Source organism: Eurypyga helias, unplaced genomic scaffold (assembly GCF_000690775.1).
Source record: "Eurypyga helias isolate BGI_N326 unplaced genomic scaffold, ASM69077v1 scaffold2664, whole genome shotgun sequence".
In the NCBI taxonomy this organism is placed as follows: domain Eukaryota; kingdom Metazoa; phylum Chordata; class Aves; order Eurypygiformes; family Eurypygidae; genus Eurypyga; species Eurypyga helias.
This window is the reverse complement of record NW_010244174.1, coordinates 33,640-57,324: the sequence shown is the minus strand read 5'-3', so window position 1 is coordinate 57,324 and position 23,685 is coordinate 33,640. Positions and strand designations below refer to the sequence as shown.

The 23,685-nt window shown below is 40.6% G+C and overlaps 1 protein-coding gene across 1 annotated transcript; it reads left to right on the top strand.

Moving 5' to 3' along the window:
- Nucleotides 1–1,944: 1,944 nt before the first annotated feature.
- On the top strand, nt 1,945–22,741 carry LOC104503502 (protein transport protein Sec23A; the record flags this gene model as incomplete). Its single annotated transcript, XM_010149649.1, has 14 exons — nt 1,945–2,089; nt 2,427–2,585; nt 3,373–3,488; nt 5,643–5,766; nt 7,546–7,626; nt 9,100–9,189; nt 10,988–11,094; nt 12,099–12,252; nt 12,887–12,964; nt 14,706–14,867; nt 16,368–16,454; nt 17,925–18,080; nt 18,684–18,749; nt 22,230–22,741. Coding segments are annotated over 14 exons (1,615 nt in total), but the record flags the coding sequence as incomplete, so codon positions are not given.
- Nucleotides 22,742–23,685: the final 944 nt, after the last annotated feature.

Sequence of the window (23,685 nt, the reverse complement as noted above, 5' to 3'; positions counted from 1 at the left end):
CTCAATGCCGTCATCCATGTCATTATGTAGGCATATTATAGATATGTAAATAATGATGCTTCTGTTGGTTGGTATGCTGGAAAGTGTTAATAGCTGCATTAGTGCCCCTTTCTTACGTGGATACCCAGATTTGCCTTCCCTTTCTCTCCCTCTTCCACTCCTCTCCCCTCCCCTTCTGTGCCTCATTTGGAAATTGTGGGTTGGTCTTTGATTCTCCTGTGTATTCCACTGTGACGGAGAAGAAATGAGAGACAGTTTTAGAGTCGCTGCCTTCCGATAAATAGCTGCCTTTGTAGACAGCCCGAAGCAGAGAGCAGGAAAAATGTTTTGTCTGATCCTTGATTTTTCACTGAAGTAGTGAAAACTTGAGTTTCTTTTTGAGATTCATAGGTCATCGTGTGCTGTGTTCTTTTGGCTAGATAGGGTTCCTTCTGGACGTTGGTATCTAAGTCAGCAAGTTTTTGTTTTACAGGCTCTTCGCTGAACAACTTCAGCTGAGCGTGCTGTTGCTGTGCATGCAGTAACACCACACTGCATTACCTTAGTGAGGCAGAGCCATTGCTCTGAATCCAGACCAGTGTGCTGGTTTTAGTCAGGACAGCGTTAGTTTTCTTCACAGTAGCTGGTGTGAGGCTGCTTTGGATTTGCGCTGAGAGGAGTACTGGTAACACTGGTGTCATTAGTGGTTGCTGGGGAGTGTTTGTACCAATTCAAGGAATCATAGAATCACAGCATGGTTTGGGTTGGAAGGGACCTTAAAGCCCTTCTAGTTCCACCCCCCCTGCCATGGGCAGGGACACCTTCCACGAGACCAGGTTGCTCAAAGCCTCATCCGGCCTGGCCTTGAACACTTCCAGGGATGCGGCATCCACAGCTTCTCTGGGCAACCTGTTCCAGTGCCTCACCACCCTCTCCAGGAAGAATTTTTTCCTGATATCTAATCTAAATCTCCCCACTTTCAATTTAAACCCATTACCCCTTGTCCTGTCACTACAGGCCCTTGTAAAAAGTCCCCCCCAGCTTCCTTGTAGGCCCCTTCAGGTACTGGAAGGAGCTATAAGGTCTCCCCGGAGCCTTCTCTTCTCCAGGCTGAACAAGCCCAACTGTCTCAGCCTGTCCCCACAGTAGAGGTGCTCCAGCCCTCTGAGCATCTTTGTGGCCTCCTCTGGACTCATTCCAACTGGTCTATATCCTTCTGATGTTGTGGGTTGCACAGCTGGATGCAGCACTCCAGGTGTGGTCTCACAGGAGCAGAGTACAGGGGGAGAATCCCCTCCCTTGACCTGCTGGCCACACTTCTCCTGATGCAGCCCAGATACTGCACCTGTGTTGCCACCTTTCTCGCTACAAAAAGCTGTGAGGGGACACCGTCCAGACAGCTGACCCAAACTGGCCAAGGAGGTATTTCAGTTGATAAACTGTCATGCTCAATATATGAGTTGGGAGTGGGCCAGGGGCTGAGCTCGTTGGTTGTTTTTCTTGTTGGTGCTTTTGCTCATGGGGCTCACTCTGACTTTAGTGTGATCTCTCTCGGGCTCTGGCTCCCACCACTTGGGACTGGGCTGGGCATCAGTCAGCAGGTGGTGAGCAGTTGTATGATTTGTTTTATTTTCCTTTATTTTCCTTACATATTATTAGTGGTATGGTTAATATTATTAGTATTGTAAGTATCACTATTTTATTAATTTATATTCATTTATTAAATTGTTCTTATCTCAGCCCATGAGTTTCCTTGTCTTTTCCAATGATTCTCCTCCCCCACTGGAGAAGGGGGAAGGTGAGCGAACGGCTGTGTGGTACTTAGTTGCTGACTAGGATTAAACCATGGCAACTCGAATCTAGAATTAGACGCTGCTAATACATCTAATATATTGCGGGTGAGCAACTGATAACATTTTTATTTAACAATTTGAATCTAAATTAATTTCGTGTATTCGTTTACAGAATTTTGCAACCAGTGCAGAAAATCGATATGAATCTTACTGATCTTTTGGGTGAACTGCAACGGGATCCTTGGCCTGTTCCACAAGGAAAACGGCCCTTACGTTCTTCTGGAGTGGCTCTTTCTATAGCCGTAGGGCTCCTTGAGGTAGTAGCTTTAACTACAGTTGTGCTAATATGTAAATAGATAATTTTCTTGCAGAAAGACTGTCACAATCATTATGTTAAAACCTTAGTAATCGATGCATATTAGATTTGTATGATGATTCCTATGGATAACATCTCTTATGTGCATAGAATAATCATAGGTGTTTATGCATTTTAATGAGGCAAAATTGAGACTTTGAATTAACAGCAGATTTAGGTGTTGGGAGGGAAAACTTATTGTTAGAACCCTATCAAAGTGATAAATACCTGTGTAGCTGTTTCTTTTGGTCAATTTGTAGCAAAACCTGATGGTTTTACTTGTCTTTTGTTTCCTGCAGTGCACTTTCCCCAATACGGGTGCACGTATAATGATGTTCATTGGAGGACCAGCCACGCAAGGACCTGGCATGGTTGTAGGGGATGAACTCAAGTTACCTATAAGATCGTGGCACGACATTGAAAAAGACAATGCTAAATATGTTAAAAAGGGTACGAAGGTAAGAGATGATCATGGGGTGGTACTTTAGGCTTCTTACCAGTAAGTAAACGTTTACATTGCCTGGCACTGTAAAATACTGTTAATAGTAGCAAATGTATAAAGAGGTGGAAGTTACATGGTTTTGTTGTCACTGGATAGTGGTATGTCTTCAGGAATGTCTTCAGAAATGTCAGGATATTGAGTTAGGACTTGAGTGTGAGCTAGGCAGACTTCTTTCGAGTCTTTCTCTGGTTTAAGTCAAAAAAGATCTATGTGACTAAATGGCATGTCTAGAGTAAGGCTGTCTGCTTTTAAGACAGCTGCTCAAAACTGTATTTGGGGGAGGGTTAGGCATAGTTAATTTCATCTTAAATGTGCATTTGGGCAGGGGAACTGCATCCAAAAACTGCTGAATTCATTTTGACTGCTTATAATGGGAGCTTAAACAATTAGCTCAGTTGCAGGAACCTGTCATTATAGGCACTTGAGATTAGAAAGGTAAATTCAGTTCTGTGTGTTGGATCTAGTACTTTATGCAAAGTTTAAAAGGAAAAAATCAAGGTCATATTCCAGGTTGTCTGTCTATAGTGAGAGTCAGGTTGTCAGCTGGTCAGAAAAACCCCCAAGTGTTGAAAATTCCAGTCTTAATTTTACCTTCAGGGAAAAATATTCTTTTAGATTGTATTAGAATGTGATGTGAATAAAGGCTCATAATGTTTTTTTTTTTTAGAAGAAAAATGGGAGTTTAGGGAGGAGAGTTCACGTCATAAATTTTGCTATGAACTGTATTTTCATCTTGAATTTAGCATTTTGAAGCCCTGGCTAATCGGGCTGCAACAAATGGTCATGTTATTGACATATATGCGTGTGCATTGGATCAGACTGGTCTTCTGGAGATGAAGTGTTGTCCCAACTACACTGGGTAGGTGCCTATCCATTTTAAGTAGTATATGAAGATGCAGTTTTAATTTTTTTTTTAATTGTTTAACAGGAAGCACATAACCAAAAGCATTCTGCTATTTCAAAAAAGAAAAGAAAACACACAAACCCACTCTGATATACTGTGATGGTGGCATCTGTGCTGGAATGTTGGAATTTCTCAGCCACTGGGAAATTTGTCACCACAACTGCATGTTTATTCAGAAGGGGTTTTGCTGTTTCTCTTTTAATATGATCTGTTTGAGGCTTAAGTAACATGGATATCTTTTGAACAGGCAGTTTATCCTATGTGCTGTTGCTATTTTTCTTTTTCACTGTGTGTGTATATGTAAGCTGCAGGTTTCTGTAGCGATAAAGACCTGTCATCCTTCTCTTTCTTGCTGTTCAGAGTGGTACAAAACCCTGTGTTATTCTTTCTGCCTTGTTCAGGCCCTTCTCTATACTGTTGTTCATCGGCTCAACTACTGTCTTAGGTGGTGGTCAGGTGTACCTGTTGCTCCTGAGTTTTGCTCCCTCTACCCAGTTCGACATTTCAGACATGGTCTTGTGTCCCCTCCAGCTTGTCTTGCCATCAGTTCACTTTCATATGACCAAAGCATGTTGTAGTCTTTCTCATGAAACCACTCCCCTACTTTCTGTCGCTGCGGATGACACCCTCACCCTTCCCGTTACGCAGACCTGCAGTCAGGGATAGCTTTTGACTCTTGCTTGGTGTTAAGTACCTCATTCACTTTGGAAAACCTGCCAATTCTTCCTCCTCCATATTTTTTCAAAGGCTGTCTTTTCTTTCTTGTTCTGAAAGTCTTTTCTACACTCACAGTATTTCATCTTTACTAGTATAGCCCCTGCTCTACATACTATTTGATTTTTAGGTTAGACCTCTGTATTCAGTCTGGGTACTTTTGCCAAGCTCATTTTTTCTTGCTTGTTACTGTTAGCTTAGCCAACACCAACTGCAGGTAAAATTCAATGAAGCATCTTTGCTTATCAGTTTAACAGCTGGTATATCTGTGGGTAACGGGCCACCTTAGCTGCCTGTCAGTATCTTCCTGTGATAGAGGATCCCAAGCACATGTGACATATCTGGGCATTCCAAGAGGAATGAGAGATGCAGCCGCAGGTTGTGATGAACATGTGCCACTGGGATTGAGGCCAGCTTGGACGTGCTAATCACTGCTGGATTGCTTCTTTTCACAGCTGTGTGTGTAGCCTTAGCTTCCACTGCGCAGGATCTTTTAAGTTCATGACTTTCCCTGCACATTTGACTCCTGTTCTTTTTCTGCATCAAACTCAGGCTGTATTTTACTACATACTACAGTGTAATTTTGTTCCTTCTGTCTGCTCTTGTCACTCGCCTTACCCTGTTTCTGCTCTTCCAGCAAAACTAGCTTTAATGTATAGTTTGTCTGTTTCTCCTACAGCTCTTCCTATTTTCTATTTGGTTGCATCCTGCATACAGGGAGGAATTTCTGGTTCTGCCCATGTCTTATTTTCTCCTGTCTTTGAGTATCTATTTGAAAACTTACATGATTTCTTTTGTGTGTAATGTTTGGCCTATTAATATATTTTACTAATATGATTTAATTAATATTTTTGGATGACTAGAAATAATATCTCCCATTACTATTTCTGAAATGCAGTGTATGATACTTCATTGTAAGCAGCAACTGTTGCAGTAACATCCACAGAATATTGCTAAGTATAAAAATAAAACATGCTTCCTGAGCATAGATTTAAGCCTGAAATGAGAAGCAAACTACACAAAATAAAATGGTGTGGAAATAAGCCTGGAGTTTTGAATATGAGAAGTAAACTGACTGTGCACGACAAGGTTACGAGACATCTTAGTGTTGAAGTCCAGTGTAGTATTTTACCAGTGAAAGATTTTGTTATAGGTTATAATCACAATGACCTTAGGTTGCAGACTGGGCAAGAAGCTCAATTAAAAATGTGATCCCTAACGTCGTAGCAAAATGTTAATGTAATGACAGTCCATTTTAAGAAGCAGAAATGTGCCTCACAATGAACTGGCTTAGTTTGAGTCTTTAATAGAAATAAGCTATATAATGTGCTAAATTATTGCGTAATAAGTAACCTGTTTTAACTGGAGGGTTTTGTTTGTGTTGTTGTTGTCTAGAGGCTACATGGTAATGGGAGACTCTTTCAATACATCTTTATTCAAACAAACCTTCCAGAGAGTATTCACAAAAGATATGCAAGGACAATTTAAAATGGGATTTGGTGGCACATTAGAAATAAAGGTAAGAATACAAAAATGCAGTGTGTTAGTGAAACACTGGAACAGGATGGTTACAAACTGTGGAAACTTTGTCCTTTAAGGAATTTTTAGGAACATGCTGAACAGATGCGTTAGGGTTAGCTCTGACATAGCTGTGACTGCCTAGCTGTCTTTTTGCAGTCCATGCCTCTGTAAATGTGTGTCAGGTAGAACGTTAATTCCTTCTTGTTCTGCATTCAGTGGCAGCTAAAAGGGAAACGAAAATAAGTGTCTCTGTTAGAAACTCACAATGCTGTGTGCACAGATTTTTGTGTCAGTACTGAGTGTTTCTTGGGTTTAGATCCAGGTTCTCCATGTCATCCAGGGCAGCTTTCCTTTCATTTTCCCTCAGAGTCCCCTCTGACACGTTAACAGTGTTCATTTTCACCTCCACTCTGCTGAGAAGCTTGGAGCTGAGTGTGCTTTACGTTCATGTACTGTCTTTCATTGTTGTCCCAAAATCAGGGTTTTTCCACCTGGTGTGCAGTAAGCCAGTTCACACACAGACCCGAGATTTATTTCATGCCTGTGCAGCCATGGGGTCTAGGTGGTAACCCCACAAAGCTAGCACAGCGCCATACAACAAGCTGTGTCGTGTTTACCCCCTTCAGCAAAGGTCAACCTCAGCCCTTTCCTACACTAATCGGTTAGTAACTTACCACAACAGATCCCACTGGTTAATTGTACTCTCTGCCTCTGTTTAAAGGCACTGTGTCCTTTTAAATCAAGGCGCATGCTCAATGAGGGGTAGTCTTAACTGTGGAGGGGGTGTTTATTGAGTCTTTAGTCTGGATCTGCCCCTGCTGCCTTTACCTAGTTACTGTTGACTTCAGTGGCCTTGTGGCAGCCATCCAGGTGCCAGGATGTTCCCTTTGATCAGTCTTCAGCTCCTCTTCAATGGCACAGTCATGTTGGCAAACTTTATCAGTCCTTCATTTCGCAGCCTTTATCAGTCCTTAATTCCACTCTGAGGGTACAGTCATTAACGAGACATACAAGTTACTAATCGTTTTGCAAGTTATTTGGTTCATTGTTCTTAGTGGAAAATTCCATTTTCTATGGTATAGCACCATGATGTATCTTGCAAAATATTACAGTCCTGCCTTGCAGAAGAATATGAGGCTATTTTCTTGTTCAGTAAAATTCCGTTTAAGTTTTTACTGCTAGGAGAAATAATTGAACCTTCTTTTTTCATGTACACATTCTTGTGAATTTTGTTGAAAGATCCTGGAAAATGCAAAAAAAGGGAGCCCCAGTTTTAGTGGGATGTACAAATCACTTCACACAGGAAAATGACATTGGAAGAATGTAAATAACTGGATTTTGTTTTTAGCTCAACATGTTTAGGAGATAGAGTGTAAATTCATTGTGTGGTATGTACAGGCTTATTTTACCAGTCTTCGGTTTTAATCTCATCCTCTGAATATTTTACTTACCTTTTAATTACCTTGCTAGAAAATAGACATTATCCAGCATACTTTCTAGGCTCTCAGGTTTAGAAATAGCAGCAGCTTTACTCCATGTTTTAATTTATATTCATGCTATTGTTTCAGATGTACTAATTGCTACAGCAAACATGTATTTAAGTGTAGAAGGTGTACACATGAAAAGTTTCTCAAAATGTATCAAGTATTATTGTGTGTATAACCTTTCCTAAAGGTATCAAGAGTCTGGTAGGCACTGAAGTTTTCCTTAACTAACGATAAGACTGAATTCTTCCTAGTGTGGCATATTAATGTATGTTTTTCTTGTAAATTCAAAGACTTCAAGAGAAGTAAAGATTTCTGGAGCAATTGGACCCTGTGTCTCTCTCAACTCTAAAGGACCTTGTGTCTCAGAAAATGTAAGTAAACTTTACTGATGATGAAGGTAATATCCTACTATGGAAAACTAGGATTTAGGATTTCTGGATTTGAAGAGAGACTGAAACTTTTCCATAAGTGGAACGAATAATGTTTACTTTTTGCCAATTTTAAATTAAATACAGGCAAGGGCTGGTTTTGGATAAGCTTCTGTTGATTGCTAGATTAGAGTCAAGTTGTGTTAGACCTTGCAGATCCCTTGTTACTTATTTACGTTTGTCCACTGAGTGGTTGCTTTAAAATTATTACAGAGAAGTTATACATTGGTGTAGAAGAAACCAAGTGGAAAGTGATTTAGTGTGCTGTGTTGTTGAAATCAGAGATATGTCCTTTTATCCAAAGAGAATCATAAAAACACCTTGTTTAAAAAGACTGAGAGAACAGGAGGACAGAATAGCATGGAAGCATCCCCTTTATCTTAGCTCTGTCTTCCCTTTTTTTTCAGGTGTTTCACCAAATGCATGTTTAATTAATTGATTGTAATACCCAACTGTTACAGGCTCCTGAAGTAACTCCTTTAAATCAGACTTCGATCTTCACTTATTTTCTTAGGAAATAATATTATTACAGCTTAATTTTGCATCTGATTACTAATCAGAAATAATTCCTGGAGGTAACCAAAAATGTCTTACACCTCAAAAGTCTCAGTTTTGTTCCTAACAGTCTGCATAATAGAGCACTTCCAGTGTGAAAATGCTTACAGATGGCCTGCTTTAATCAATTATATAATTATTAATTTCTATTCCAAAAACCTCTTTATTGAAATTATCTGAATTAAAATTTTTGAGGTAAAACATATACATAAAATGTAGATGCAGCTCATTTAAAGTGGTAACTGGACAATTACTCTAGCCATAGTGCTTTTAACAGTGAATGCAAGCGGTGACACTGTTGCCAGTATAATTTTCCTTGGATGTTTTGTTTGGTTTCACTGGGTTCATTATGGATGACTGATGATTTTAATTGCTTTTGCTGGGTGTTCATGTTGTTTGGATGACAAAAAGGAATTGTCACTTGAAATACATCACTCTCTGTACACAGCTACCTTGTTAGTTACTGCAGGCGGTTTGACTACATACTGCGTAAGCGATGTACCTGAAGTTTTACTGCTGTGCCTTAGAAGAGTCCTTCTATTTATATGTTGTTCTTACCTCTTCTCTTGGGACTGTTTAAGCGAAGTCTAGTACTTTTTCCTGTTTCTGACTTGCTTTTTCCATTTTTCTAATGCCACTTCCTTAAGTTTTAATTTTTTGCTACCATCTCTTTTTTATTATTCCTGCATCCAATGCTGCAGTTGTTTTGTGAGAGTGCTTGTCTGAGAAGCTGGCAGAGTGAGCAAGGACAGAACTTGTGACAGAGTAGTCGTAAACAATTACCTGTAATGACCAGGTGTTGTACTTCACGAGCAAGGCGAGACTTGCGGTTTGTAAACATCTTATAAAATCTTTCTACAGGAGATTGGAACAGGAGGTACTTGTCAGTGGAAGATTTGTGGACTTAGTCCTACTACAACACTTGCACTGTACTTTGAGGTGGTCAACCAGGTAATAAATATTTGTCTGCTTGTCTTCTAAACACAGTACTTGTATTTTATGTGGCTGTGAAGCCTCTGTTTTTGTGTGGTTCCCTGGAGCACAGTATCAGGGTTACAAAGGATGTTGCCATTTTGGGTTGTTAAAGTTCAGAGGTGGGCACTAACAGCTTAATGATGAGCTGATCTTCTGTTTGCGTATGATAATGAGAACCTAAAAGCCCGACAAATTCTGGGTAGAGCTCATAATCTAAGTCCAATTTTTCTTTTCAGTGCTACTTATTAAAATGTATTTCAGTTGCAGTATATGAAAACACTGTAATCTGTATCTTTAAAAGTGCTTTTCAGTATTTCTCTGGTGTTTTATTTGGAAGGTGGTTAGTCCATAATATTACATTTTAATTTATGCTTTAATTGCTCAGTATTTGCAAGTAAAGTGGGGCTTCATTGAAATGCATTGAGGCATATAGCCCACTTTCCTACCTCCCTAAGGGAGTACAAGGAAAGGGGATAAAAACATTACAAGCAAATGTGGTAGTTCCTTGTAGTACTTTACCTTCTTCCATATATTTAAAGCTCAGGAACTATGTGAGCTGCTTGTTGTTTCTATATATTTAGTATGCTATGTTGCATACTAAATATCCTATTTCATAGAATCATAGAATGGTTTGGGTTGGAAGGGACCTTAAAGATCATCTAGTTCCAACCCCCCTGCCATGGGCAGGGACACCTTCCACTAGACCAGGTTGCTCAAAGCCACATCCAGCCTGGCCTTGAAGACATCCAGGGATGGGGCATCCACAACATCTCTGGGCAACCTGTTCCAGTGCCTCCCCATCCTCTCCGTGAACAATTTCTTCCTGATATCTAATCTAAACCTCCCTGATTTCAATTTGTACCCGTTATCCCTTGTCCTATCACTACAGGCTCTTGTAAAAAGTCCTCTCCCAGCACCCTTGTAAGCCCCCTTCAGGTACTGGAAAGCTGCAATGAGGTCTCCTCGGAGCCTCCTCTTCTCCAGGCTGAACAAGCCCAGTTCTCGCAGCCTTTCGTCATAGGAGAGGTGCTCCAGCCCTCTGATCATCTTCGTGGCCTCCTCTGGACTCGCTCCAAGTGGTCAATATCCTTCTGATATTGAGGGCTCCACAGTTGGAATAGGATTTATAGGATTGAAAGCTTGAACTTACATTAGCCATTTTTCATTTTACTTTTTGCATGTTTATTTTGGTCTCATTAGTAGCTCTAAAAGTGGTCTGGTCATGGTGTGTAATAGTTGATTTCAGCTGTCCTTCTCTTTTGGAATTACTTGTCTTGTTAGCAACTTATAAACCTTTCTTTCCACTGACCAAAGTTTTGAAATTTCAGTTTATGCCTGGATTCCAGTCTTTATATTTCAATGGCATCTTCTGGGACTCATTAATCAACATTTTAGAGTAATACCAGTTTTGTTGCCCTGTAATTCTAGTGAATCCCGTGATGTTCAGATAGAATTTAATGAAATCAGGAATTGTAACCCAGCCCCTTTGAAAGTCTTGTCTCTGTAAGGGTATGTGGAAGGAGAGAACACTGGTTGTTTTAAGGATGTCTGGCGGAGGCAGCAACGGCTCCTAACATCCCTGAACAGTCTCCGAGTTCATTAGCCATCTTTAGTAAAGGTACTCGACGGAATAAAAGCACCAGACAATGCATTTATAAACTTGAGTGATTGCAGAGAATTGTATCATTTTCTAGTAATTAATTTATACATTGGGAATTATACTGTCAGATCTTGAGACTCACCTCCATTTAATTTTTTTCCCTCCTGTACTCAGCACAATGCTCCCATTCCACAAGGAGGACGTGGTGCAATCCAGTTTGTGACTCAGTACCAGCATTCCAGTGGACAGAGACGTATCAGAGTGACCACAGTTGCCAGAAAGTACGTTTTACTGGTGACGAATCATTCTCAAAAAAGCAGGATATATATTTGCCTTATAATCTTTGGATTTTGTAACCAGTCTGTTGTTCTGAGATGGGCAGTGCCGCAGGTGGTGAAGGCACGATTGTAGCTTTGAGACAGTTGCCTCTCTTGTTCTGTGGGCTGTTTCTTCTCGGAGAGGTTACGGTGGCTGTGCAATGATGTTATGGGAGTGCTCTGACGTAACCCGAGTGGTTTTAGATGAAGAGGAAGCTTTGAGTGAAGTTCTATGGCCTAAACTGGGGGAGGTGCTTGGACTTAGGGAATGGCAAGGATCACTGACTTGAGAGTGCTAGCTGCAGTTCAGGGGGGTGTAAATACCTGTTCTTCTGTGTGTGACCGTTACCTGCAGCTTCCTTGATTCAATTTCCTTCACAGTTTTAGAAAGTGATGTTTAATGTTACGCAGGCATTTTTCAATGTCCGGTGACATTTCCTTTAAGATGAAGGAGATTATTGATTGGTTAATCCAATGAAAAATTCAGTTTATCAAAAAAAGCATTGCCCTTACTGTTGATGTGAGTATCTTGTTAACTTATGTTAGTTACACTAGTAAAATCTTCTTGGCAAGTGATAAATGGATAGGTTTAATAGTTCATGTAAATAGAAAAGAACAAGTGAGTTGCACGAGAAACTGCTGATGTGGGAATACGCAGTTAGCTTCATGGACAGTGTTTTCTGTAACTTACCTTTGGTAATTAATGTTTTTTAATATAATAACTTTTATAGTGGAATTATATTTTACTTTGCTGGTTGCATGGCATCTGTACAAACAAGGGACATATCTAATTAATGCACGGTTAGCTGAGAGGCTGCTTATGTATGCCTGGTAGATTTTTGAAGCTCCAGCATCAGTTTGTTAAAACTGCTAACGTTGCTGTCTTTGCCTTAATTTTGAAGGGATATTTTGAGGTTGGACATCTTTCCTTTCGCTGTGATGCAAATACTTGTATTTTTCTTTTGCAGCTGGGCAGATGCACAGACGCAGATTCAGAACATTGCTGCATCTTTTGACCAGGAAGCTGCTGCGATTCTCATGGCTAGATTGGCAGTGTATAGGGCAGAGACAGAAGAGGGGCCTGATGTACTTAGGTGGCTGGACAGACAACTTATACGACTGGTAAAAAGGACTGTGGTTAAACAGTCGGGTTGGTTTCTTGCCTCAATATATCTTTCTTAAATGACAGGTGCTCAGTGATTGTGCCTTGAAAATTAAACCAAAAAATTAACATTGAATGCGTCATTTCCACAAGTGGGTATGCAGGACTAACTGCGATTTTCTGTTTTGAATGGAAAAAAGAGCAGATATGTTTTTAGTTCGTTTATCAATGTTTCCGCAGTCCTGAGCAGTTGGTAATGGCCAGCAATAGTATCTAGAAGTATCTAGAAAACCATATGGGATTTCTTTATTTTCAAAAGTTTATTTTTCTGTGTGTGGTTTTTTTTTTTTTTTAATTTCTTACTTGTAAGTTAATAGTTACTAATAATTTAATTATAAACATGTTCTCCAGGGCTGTTTAATCATCTAACTCTACTTAGCGATTTTTGAGAAAAAGGCCATTAAAACCTCACAGGCAAGGAGATCACTGCTTGTTAAGAAAAGAATTTACATCAGTGTCTTGTTTTGTTTCTGTTTGTGTACAAAGCTGTAAGCATCTCAAATCCTGTGTCTGTTAAAAGCAAACAAACTTACAGTAGTGGCATGACCAAGCAAGTGTGTTTCTTAATTTAGATACATTTTTGTTTTACTCCAGTGTCAGAAGTTTGGAGAATATCACAAGGATGATCCAAGCTCTTTCAGATTTTCGGAAACCTTTTCACTTTATCCACAGGTGAGTAGAAGGAAGGTGTGTCTACAAAGGGTAAAGGTAGAATGCTTAGTGAAGGAAGAGGCACTGTAGCACAGAGTAAAATGAGGCTTTACGCTGGATACCGTAATGAAAAGACCCCAGGTAGTGTCTGGCACGTGACATGAGGCAAACCACTTCTGTTGACTGTGCTGCTGTGTCCCCTTTTGCCCTCTGACCTTACAGCTAAACTAACTGTGTGTATTTTTTGTTTCTCCTATAATGGAATTCTCAATTTATCTGAGTTTGTAATTCAGAAGACACTTTTTTCTAAGGGCATTTTTAAAGAAGTGTGCTGTTTTTTGAGAAATTCAGAAAACATAAGAAAAGATGGTTTTGCTTTCTTGTTTTTTCCTGTAATGGTAAAGATTAAAAGCAGCCCTGCTGAGAAGGACTTGGGGGTACTGGTGGATGAAAAACTGAACATGAGCCGGCAGTGTGCACTGGCAGCCCAGAAGGCCAACCGTATCCTGGGCTGTATTCAGAGAATTGTAGCCAGCAGGTCGAGGGAGGGGATTCTGCCCCTCTACTCTGCTCTGGTGAGACCCCACCTGGAGTGCCGCATCCAGCTGTGGAGCCCACAACATCAGAAGGACATTGACCGGTTGGAGCGAGTCCAGATGAGGCCACGAATTTGATCAGGGGGCCAGAGCACCTTTGCTATGGGGACAGGCTGAGACAGTTGGGCTTGTTCAGTCTGGAGAAGGCTCCAGGGAGACCTTATTGCAGCTTTCCAGTACCTGAAGGGGCCTACAAGGAAGCTGGGGGGGGGACTTTTTACAATGGCCTGGAGTGAGAGGACAAGGGGTAACGGGTTTAAATAGAAAGTGGGGAGGTTTAGATTAGATATCAGGAAGAAGTTCTTCCTGGAGAGGGTGGTGAGGCACTGGAACAGGTTGCCCAGAGAAGCTGTGGATGCCCCATCCCTGGAAGTGTTCAAGGCCAGGCTGGATGAGGCTTTGAGCAACCTGGTCTAGTGGAAGGGGTCCCTGCCCATGGTAGGGGATTGGAACTAGATCATCCTTAATATCCCTTCCAACCCAAACCATTCTGTGATTCTATATGATTTGTAATACTAACCTGAAAAGAAACACTTCTCAGGTGAAGTGAACTTAACTGTATTGAACTTTGAATAGTTTCTTTGCTAATAATCCATTCTGATAAATTCCCCCATTCTGACGGCTCCAGATATGTTGCTTTTGACTCTTCATAGATTTCCATGACACTTCTGGTCAGGTTATCTACCTGTCTGTCTCAAGATTTAAGTGTTGCGGAGAGATGGAATCAGCAATGAAAGGATATCCTCTTTCCATTTTACTAACAAAGTTCATCTTGGCTGTGGTTAATGTCCTTTTTTCTGTTCACATGCTGTAACTTACCTTGTGTGTTCAGGCACAGCAGCCTCCCTCGCAAGAACAATGGAACTCACAGTAAAGGAAGGTTTGGCAATATTCAGTCACTCTGTTTATTATTAAGTACTGGAGAAGAAGAAATACTGAATTTTTCTCTTAATTCAAAACTGCTTTGTAGGTTTATCAATTTGGATCTCGGTCTTCCTTTTATGAGAGTATATGAAAACTGGCAAAGGTGCATATACGAGTTAGAAATGTTACAGGACTTGGAATTGAATTTTGTCATGGTCTCTAGTTTGTGGAAAACATTTTTCTCCTTGTACAACTCTCCTTTTTACCTGTGAAAGTTCAGTCAAATGTTTTTTGTTTTGTAGTTCATGTTTCACTTGAGAAGATCTCCTTTCTTACAAGTTTTTAACAACAGTCCGGATGAGAGCTCATACTACCGTCATCATTTTATGCGTCAAGATCTAACCCAGTCGCTTATCATGGTTCAGCCAATTCTTTATGCCTACTCTTTCAATGGACCCCCAGAGGTATCATTATACGTGACCTAATAGTAGGTTACAAGGTGCAGTTTTGAGAGAGAGATGGTTGTTGTCCTTAGTGTTATGTGTTACAACATGTGTTGTTTTTTGCATGAGAAAGAATATGCATTTAATACAGAACGTGCCATGAACAAGGCATGTCTCAGAGTTCTGATGTAGCAGTCTTGAGAACAAAAACCAGTTTATGAAGAGGTGATGTTTAAAACTAAGGAATGGAGGGGTTGGGTTTTTGTAGTTCTTGAGAGCTGTAGGAGTTCTGCTTTTGGGTTTGTGGTGCCAGAATGTAAAGATCAACAAAAATGTTTTTATTTCAAAGTGTGCTTTTTCTCTAGATTTTGAAAGAATAGTTGGGATGGGTTTTTTTGAAATGTACAAATTTCCCTCTATCTTCATGCCCTCATCCAAAGCTTCTGATTTTGACGTGGTTACCATTATGTATAGATTTGGTAGAGAACCTTCCAGCTGACCTTATCATGGCACATTTTGTATAAACTTAAAATAAAGAGGTGATTTTGCAAGAAGCTGGTGAACGAAGCGTAAGATAGGAGATGATAAAATTAGTCTGACAGATGAGAGAGTGAGGAAATGGTAAGACAGTGAAAATAAACCTAATAGGCAAGGATCTTGGCAGGTTGGAATTGTAACTTCTGTTAGGGTTTTTTTTTCTGTTTAGACAGTGTTACGAGGATAAAAGAAAGACTTTTGAAAGTGGAGTTTAAAGTAATGAAGTGGTTTGTGGAGAGCTACTCACAGGTGTAAGATCATTCTCCCATGTATGAATACCAATTAGTCACATGGGTGATATAAATGAGAAGCATAATCAAGCGGGAGCTGACACCTCAGTGTAGAAAGAGTAATTTTTTGCTTATTATTCTTGGAATAGTCAATGTTTTTGGTATTCCTAATAAAATTGATCCAATTAAATCATATGGTACTGATTCAGTTAAATCATAAAGTGCCAATAGAGTGTCACAGCCCTTAAAAAGCTCTATTAAAACCTTAAATACTACCTTAGATTTCATAAATCATGAGTATTTACTATATACAGTATTACTGGATATATAGGCACAGTAATAATAGCTGCAAGGACGAGACTAAAAAAACCCAAACAACCCACAGCGCCCAAATCTTTTACTTGAATTACTGAATCTTTATGTGTGGAAATACCATTCAAATTAATGGCATTGTACACGTAAATATGGAGGTACTTGAGAGGCTAGAAAAGTGCATAATAATGAAAGAGGTTTCAGCTCTTGAATGCGTGTTTTGTTACTTTCATGAAGTTACATATTCAGAATCAGGCTGGATAACTTTAGAGTGAGACTGTGGGTTGCAGATGTATAACGTGAAAATGAACAAATAGGGAGCTTTGATAGGTGATTGAAAATGTTCCTAAGATTCAGGGGCCTGATTCAAGAAGCTGGTAATGCCATCTGATTGCTCAGTTCTGCAGCAGTTGGTCATTTTTAATTTATTTTTGAATCTTAGCCTGTTCTTCTGGATAGCAGCAGCATTTTACCAGATCGCATTCTCCTCATGGACACCTTTTTCCAGATCCTTATTTATCACGGAGAGGTAAGGTTTTTCATTTCTTACATAAATATTCTCTTTCTGTGGGAGTGCTGCATTATGAAAGCCAAGCCCTGGTTCTGATGCACTCCTGTGCTTGACCTCTCCTCTGCACGGCTGATACCAGGCTCCTCATACACGTCTGTGTTTCGGTAACCTGACGGGCCTGTACACAGATACCTGATGTTACTTTGTGTTTTGGGCCTGTTTGTCATGATGTGTTTAAGGGGAATTAGCTTAATATGCAGATTATTTGTTTTAGAACAGTATTTTTCCAACTTCAGAGATTGTTATTCTCTGCACACACACCCTGCTTTTCCCTGATTTATTTTAGACCTCTAAATTAGTTCTTCCAGGATAGGGAGTCAGAACACTGAGTTTTATGGTCAGCCTTTGTCTGCACTGTCCTGGGGGAATGAAACTGCTGCTGGCAGATGGGTAGACAGATATTCACTAGTAATATAAATATAAACGCTTGTGACTTGCTAGTGCTCTGCTTCCCTGGAGGAACCGAGCTGCCCATTTTTGTTGCTTTGCAACTGTAAATGGTTCACAGATGAGAGTTTGAGAAATACTGTTCTGGATCACATAGCTGCACTTTTAAAGTGAGTTACTAACTTTAACACTTCTTAAGTAGAAAAATGTTCTCTGTATTTTTGTAAGATGGTGTCAGGAAGCAGCAGGGGTGAGCTGCTCCCTGTGGGAAGGGGAGCGGGGAGCTGAGTGTGATTGCAAGGCAGGCAGAGGCCTCATCGGTGAGGACCTGGCCCCACCACACCTGAGCAAGGCGAGCAGAGCAGTTTGTGGGCAGTAGCCAGGCTCAGCCTCCAGCCCAGATCACCAGGGATGTTGATGGGGATGAGGCAGATCCCCCTTCAAGCCGGGTAGTCAAGTCCCTGGCTGAGGGTACAGATGGGTGGGGTACCTGTGCGGGTACAGGAATGGCAGTAGTGTAACTCAGGCAGGAGCCAGGAACGAGAGCCTCAACTTGAAAGCAGCTGCCAGGCGAAGGAGGAGGCTCCCTCCAGGTCGTAGTCCAACAACAGCCTGTATCAGTGAGCTGACCTTGAGCAGCCAGCTTCACTCCTGGAAGGCCGGGAGGCTGCGCTACAGGCCTTGAAAGATAAATAGCAGTATAAATATTTATTTCTTGTGTCATAGACATACATATTAGAGAACTGTAAATAGTATCCTTGACCTCAGGAACTAAACACTGACCATGCAAATGATGACAAAAAAAGGACATACAGATGGACCACAAATAATTGCAGTTAAAAAAAAAAAAGAAAATCTAGTGGCATGTTACTGCACATCTTGGCTGTTAAAAATTAACTTGCATACTGTAGGGAAGAAAGGGGTGAGTGATAGACAAAGAGGCAAGCAGTAGCACATTCTCCTCTGAAAAACCCTGTGTATCCTCTAAGAAAGATTGGTGGATCAGTTCTAAACTCCTTTCTTTCTTTCCCCTATCCCTAGACCATAGCTCAGTGGCGTAAATCAGGTTACCAAGATATGCCAGAATATGAAAATTTTCACCACTTGCTACAAGCTCCAATAGATGATGCCCAAGAAATTCTCCATTCCAGATTTCCAATGCCCAGATACATTGATACAGAGCATGGAGGAAGCCAGGTACGGTGAAGTGTATATTACATCATCTAGGAAGTGATGTGTTAGTAATGTCATGTGATGGGGTTTTTTTTGGTAGTAAACATGCATTTCTATGCTAAAATATATGTAAATCAAAAATGAACGTTTTGAATTATATTTAATAGTAGCTTTTTGCCTGATTCGTGAATCCTGTTGTTTATTACTGTTTTGCCATGCTGGCTTGGACTCTCAGATTTCCTTGTGTGAGTGTGTAGGACAAAAGAGATTGTACTTGTCAGGGTCTCTGGACCAATACCATAATTCTTCTTTGTGTTATTTTTTTGAAACTTAATTAAATGCTAGCTCACATTAGCCTTGTTAGCGCTTAGAAAAAGACAAAAGCACACTTTCTCACTTTCCTCTGCGTTGAAAAGTTGTTAGCAGTTCTGCATTACAGCTGTAGAATCCAAGGAGCAGCTTGCTTTATAGAGGTGCTACTTGCTCTTCTGAATAGGTATCTGTGCACGTTCTTATCTCCAAATAATAGAAATGACATAGTTCACACACATGAAATTTTTTCTGAGTACAATGAATTTCTATTTGAGAAGCTCAATTTATTGCCTGTGTTTTGTTTTTTTTTTAAAGGCTCGTTTCCTGCTTTCAAAAGTGAATCCCTCTCAGACTCATAACAATATGTACGCATGGGGACAGGTAGGTATGAATCTGCTGGGCAAGCTTGGGTGCATGGGTTTCTTCTTCCCTGTTTCAGAAATCAAGTGACCCATGGTGTACATGTAAGCAATAATGCTCAGTTTTGAAACCGAAGAAGAAAGGCAGTTTTGGCCTCATGTCGCCAAAATTGCAAGAGTTAAGAAAAATGGATCTTATTTCTTCAGACAAAAATGATCTGGTTTTCTATTTTAAGCTTCTGTTAGGCTGCTTTCCTATCTAGCCATCTTTCTTAGACAGATATCTTCAAATTCCATAGGGAGAGAGCATTTACCGTGCTTAAAGAGTAGGGGACCTTTTGCAGTAGGGGAAATACATTTAGACGTTAGATATAGGCAAGAACTGAAAAGTACAGCAGTACCAGTGTATTGATGTTTTCCTGAATTTTTGTGACCCGGTTGACCAGGAATCAAATCTTGTCTATAGGAAGTGTGCTGGTTTTAGTCAGGACGGAGTAGTTTTCTTCACAGTACCTGCTACGAGGCTGTTTTGGATTTGTGCCAGGCCATGTTTTGGATTTGCGCTGAGAAGAGTATTGGTAACACTGGTGTTTTTAGTAGTTGCTGCGGAGTGTTTGTACCAATTCAAGGACTTTTTCGGCTACTGATACTGCACGTGTGTTCCCACCTTTCTCACTACAAGCAGAATTTATGTAAGACTTTAGAAGTTAAACTTTCTGGAGAACCTTGTGTTCTTGAATGTTGTATCCCTGTTCCATGTTCTCCTTCCATATTCAGCTTTTATAGCGGGAAGAGAAACACTGCTGTGGGTGAATGCTAGTGCAGTGTCATTTTCTCATGAAAATGGAATGGCATCAGACAGCTGAAGCTACACATTAACAGTACTTTTCGAGAATTTTGCTGAAGGGTGTGCAGTGGTCAGTCATGCATGCATAGCGTTTGCACAGCAATGATTTTTGTGAGGGTACGTTTTCACAGAGGCCTGTTGGTTCTATTGGAGCTTCTGGCAGTGAAGAGCACTGAGATCCAGAGTGAAAATACTTGAAAACTTTGTACTGAGTCAGGGACAGTGTGATTTGAACCCAGCTTTCTTGCCTCCTTAGACAATAATGTAGTCAGCAATTTGTTAGTGACTCTCTTCATCGTGTTTCCTCCACAACATACACACGAGTCCTGTAGTTGGAAAGGTCTTGTTTGTATGTAAACATTACCTGGAAATATTTGAAGTTTTGACATTTCCGACAGTAAGAACAGCTGTTTCGTGCTCTTAATTAGTAAGCAAATGAAACAGCGTTTCAAATATAAATGCAAATACAAAACAATTCTTGAGCGTATGTCTAAGAAAACTGTTCATGCTGGGTAAGTGAGACTCTCTGATTCATCTTAGAGAATACAGCTTTCGCTCTTAATGTTGAAAAGAATTCAGTTCTGGGGTAACATAAGAAATGGTGCGTTAATCTCCCCAGTGGCGTTGCAGCGTGTGTGCTCAGCATAATATCCTCCTGTGTTTGCAGGCCTTTTTGTGAACAAAGCTGAACCAAGTGCAAATGAGGAAATGAGAAATGTCACTTCTGGGTGAAAATTTTATGCTGAATTGCTTTTGTTCTTGTTCCTCACACGAGCTTTCTGGGTTGTTTCGTGACATTTTATTTTGTGCATAACTGAAAGGCTAAGAAAAATTTCCTAGACCACGTTGCCCTGAAGAGGGCACCCATACACTGTGGGTGAAGCTGTACTTCAGGAAGTGATGAGTTGACTGGTTTGGTTTTTTGTATTGTACGTAAAGATTTTTTTAAACTTTAGCAGGTGGGTACCTTACATGGCATAGAAAACATTGGCAGAAAATAATGGGAAACTTCTGATACAGCACTATTATGTTGGTTAGTCTTTGGAGATGCACCTGAAATTTTCAGATTATATTGGATATGACATTTATTTGAGAATGCCTTTACTTTTAAAAAAAAAAAAAAACAACCTTTTTTTGTCTTGGTAATTATGGGGAATTTGCAATTTGAAATGGAAAAAGAGGTTAGTGTCACAAATCTTATCAAATGGCCAGCTAACTGTCACTAAATTGTTGTTAGTTAAATTTAAATTCTCATTGGATGCCTTGGCTCAAAGTTTTGTTTGAACAGAAAACAAAAGTTAGAGTATGTGAAAAATCAAAGCTAGTTCTCATGCACTTTCCAGACATGTACACTGTAACATTGCTGGTTTTCACTTTATTCCCCAGGAAATAAAATACTCTGCTACTTTAGCTACTAGAATGAAGTGTTCCCAGTCTGGAGAGTGAAGCTTCTGCTGTTGGTGGTTGCAGTGGTGACAGCAGCTGCCTGCGTGCGCGTGTTGACTGAGGTGTTCAGCCTCAGGGGCTGAGTCTGTGCATTGGTTTTAATCACCCTGGATTGCCACTAGCAGTCATCGCTAGGGATCTCTTTACTTAGGGGTCTGGCAGCTCCTTTGGTGGTTTACTTACTAGAGGATGATGTACTGTTACTCCATGCTTGAGACACAAGGTGGCGAATCACATCCTGCTGCAGAACTAAATGACTTGCAATTCCCTTGTGGCTTCTTAAATAGGAGAGCACAGGCTTGGCATTTGGCAGCCTTGGAAGTACAACATCCTTTATTCTCATCTTGCCACCATCAACTGATAGACAGTTTAGTGGGCCTTCCCTGAGAGGGGCTGTGTTTGTGTTGTAGGGATCTAAGAACTCTTACTGCGCCTGGATTTGTCCCTTGATCGTCAACTGAGAACTGGTTTTAGCCAGTTCTCAAAAAGGAGCACTTATTCTAAGCATCCTTCTTCAGAAAGTAAATTGCAAAAATCCACCCAAAAGCTTTTTTGGTGTTGCGTTTTTCTTTGTTGGGTTTTTTCTTTTTTTGGTTAATCATTTACAGTCTGATTTTGCAGTGGCATGACTTTGAGATGTTTTTGGTGTTTCTCTGAGGTGGCACAGAGTTGTACGAGAGGTTTGGCCCAGCTTTCCTACCTTCTCTCATTGTCAAATCAAACCTTTAGTGGATTTATTTCTTCCTTCAACCATTTTGATATGTCTGAGCTTCAGTGACAGATACTGATTGGTTAGTTGTGTCACTTCCATGTTTCTGTTTCTCTCACCTTGGCACTGGGGTAGGAATGATGCAGGAATTGTGGCATGGAAGTTTTATTTACTTTTAAAAATTTATTAAGGTGGCATTTGGCAGCTGTTAAAAAACCTCTTGAGCTTTGTATGGCGGTTGTAAACACTTCATTGTGCCGCAGCTCACTGCTGTGTGCATTAGTATGGAAGGGAGGGTAGTTGTGGTTTATGCCTGCATTTATGTGAACGTATGAAAATTTATGTAAATGTGCAGTCTGCTGCTTTTTTGTCAGAGGATTTCAGCAATGATACACTTCTAAGCTCTTTCTAAATTTATTTAATGCGATGTATTGGGCCTTAAAATGCTCTTTCTTCACAATAACTATAATCAATTCTCCTTGTTTCCTTTTATTTTGTAGGAGTCTGGAGCACCCATTCTTACGGATGATGTCAGCTTGCAAGTATTTATGGATCATCTGAAGAAACTTGCTGTCTCTAGTGCTGCCTGAGGTTCTGCAGTGGTGCATTAAAGGCGCAGATAAGCTGTAGCCATATTTCAGCTTTTTCTCCTTTACCCTTTTCCATGTCTCTTGACAGAATGCTGTGATGTGCACAAGCTGCCTGACTAGATACAAACCAGTGTTGTTTTCAAAGAAAAGCTTTTGTTATCAGCAAATGTGAATTGCAGTTTGTAAAAAAATGACAGGTAGTAGATTTAAGTTATAATTAGAAGAAAAAGAACAGTAGTTTTGAATACTGGTGATACTATAATTACTTTGACATCATTTATAAGAACTTTGAGATGTGATTTCAGTTTCCTTTTTAAATGGTTGAGGTTGATTCTGCTCTGCACTGCAAAGGCACGTTGAACAATAAAGGAAATCTTTGGTGATGTCAGGCTTTCCAGACTGCCATATGATGACTTTTGCTTACTCAATTTGAGCATGAAGTGAACAAAGAAGCAACAAAAAGCATGTAAAAATAGTATTAACTCAGTCTTTTGACTTAGGCTACCAAACTTTTTTTTTCCTGCAGAGATACTATTGTTTATGATCGTTCATTTTAGAGTATTTAATTTCATAAAATCTTTTAGGGTGGAAAAGACCTTTAAGATCATCAAGTCCAACTGTTAACTGAACACTGCCAAGTCCACCAGTAAACCATGTCCCTGAGCGCTGTATCTTCACATCTCATAAATAGCTCCAGAACTGGTGACTCAACCCCTTCCCTGGGCAGCCTGTTCCAGTGCCAGACAACCCTTTTGGTGAAGAAATTTTTCCTAATATCCAATCTAAACCTCCCCTGGCACAATTTGAGGCCTTTTCTTCTTGTCCTATCACTTCTCACTTGGGAGAGGAGACTAACACCCACCTCTCTGCACCCTCCTGTCAGGTAGTTGTAGAGAACAATAAGGTCTCCTCTGAGCCTCCTCTTCTCCAGGCTAAACAGCCCCAGCTCCCTCAGCTGCTCCTCACAGGACTTGTGCTCCAGACCCTTCCCCAGCTCTGTTGCCCTTCTCTGGACACACTCCAACACCTCAGTGTCTTTCTTGCAGTGAGGGGCCCAAAACTGAACCCAGGATTTGAGGTGTGGCCACACCAGTGCCCAGTACAGAGGGACAGTCACTGCCCTAGTCCTGTTGGCCACACTGTTCTTGATACAAGCCAGGATGCCATTGGCCACACTGCTGGTTTATACTCATCCACGGCCTTTCCCTCATCCACTAAGCGGGTCACCGTGTTAGAGAAGGAGATCAGGTTGGTCACGCAGGACCTGCCTGTGACAAAGCCATGCTGACTGGGCCTGATCACCTGGTTGTCCTTTACATGCTGGGTGATGGCACTCAAGATGATTTGCTCCGTAACCTTCCCCAGC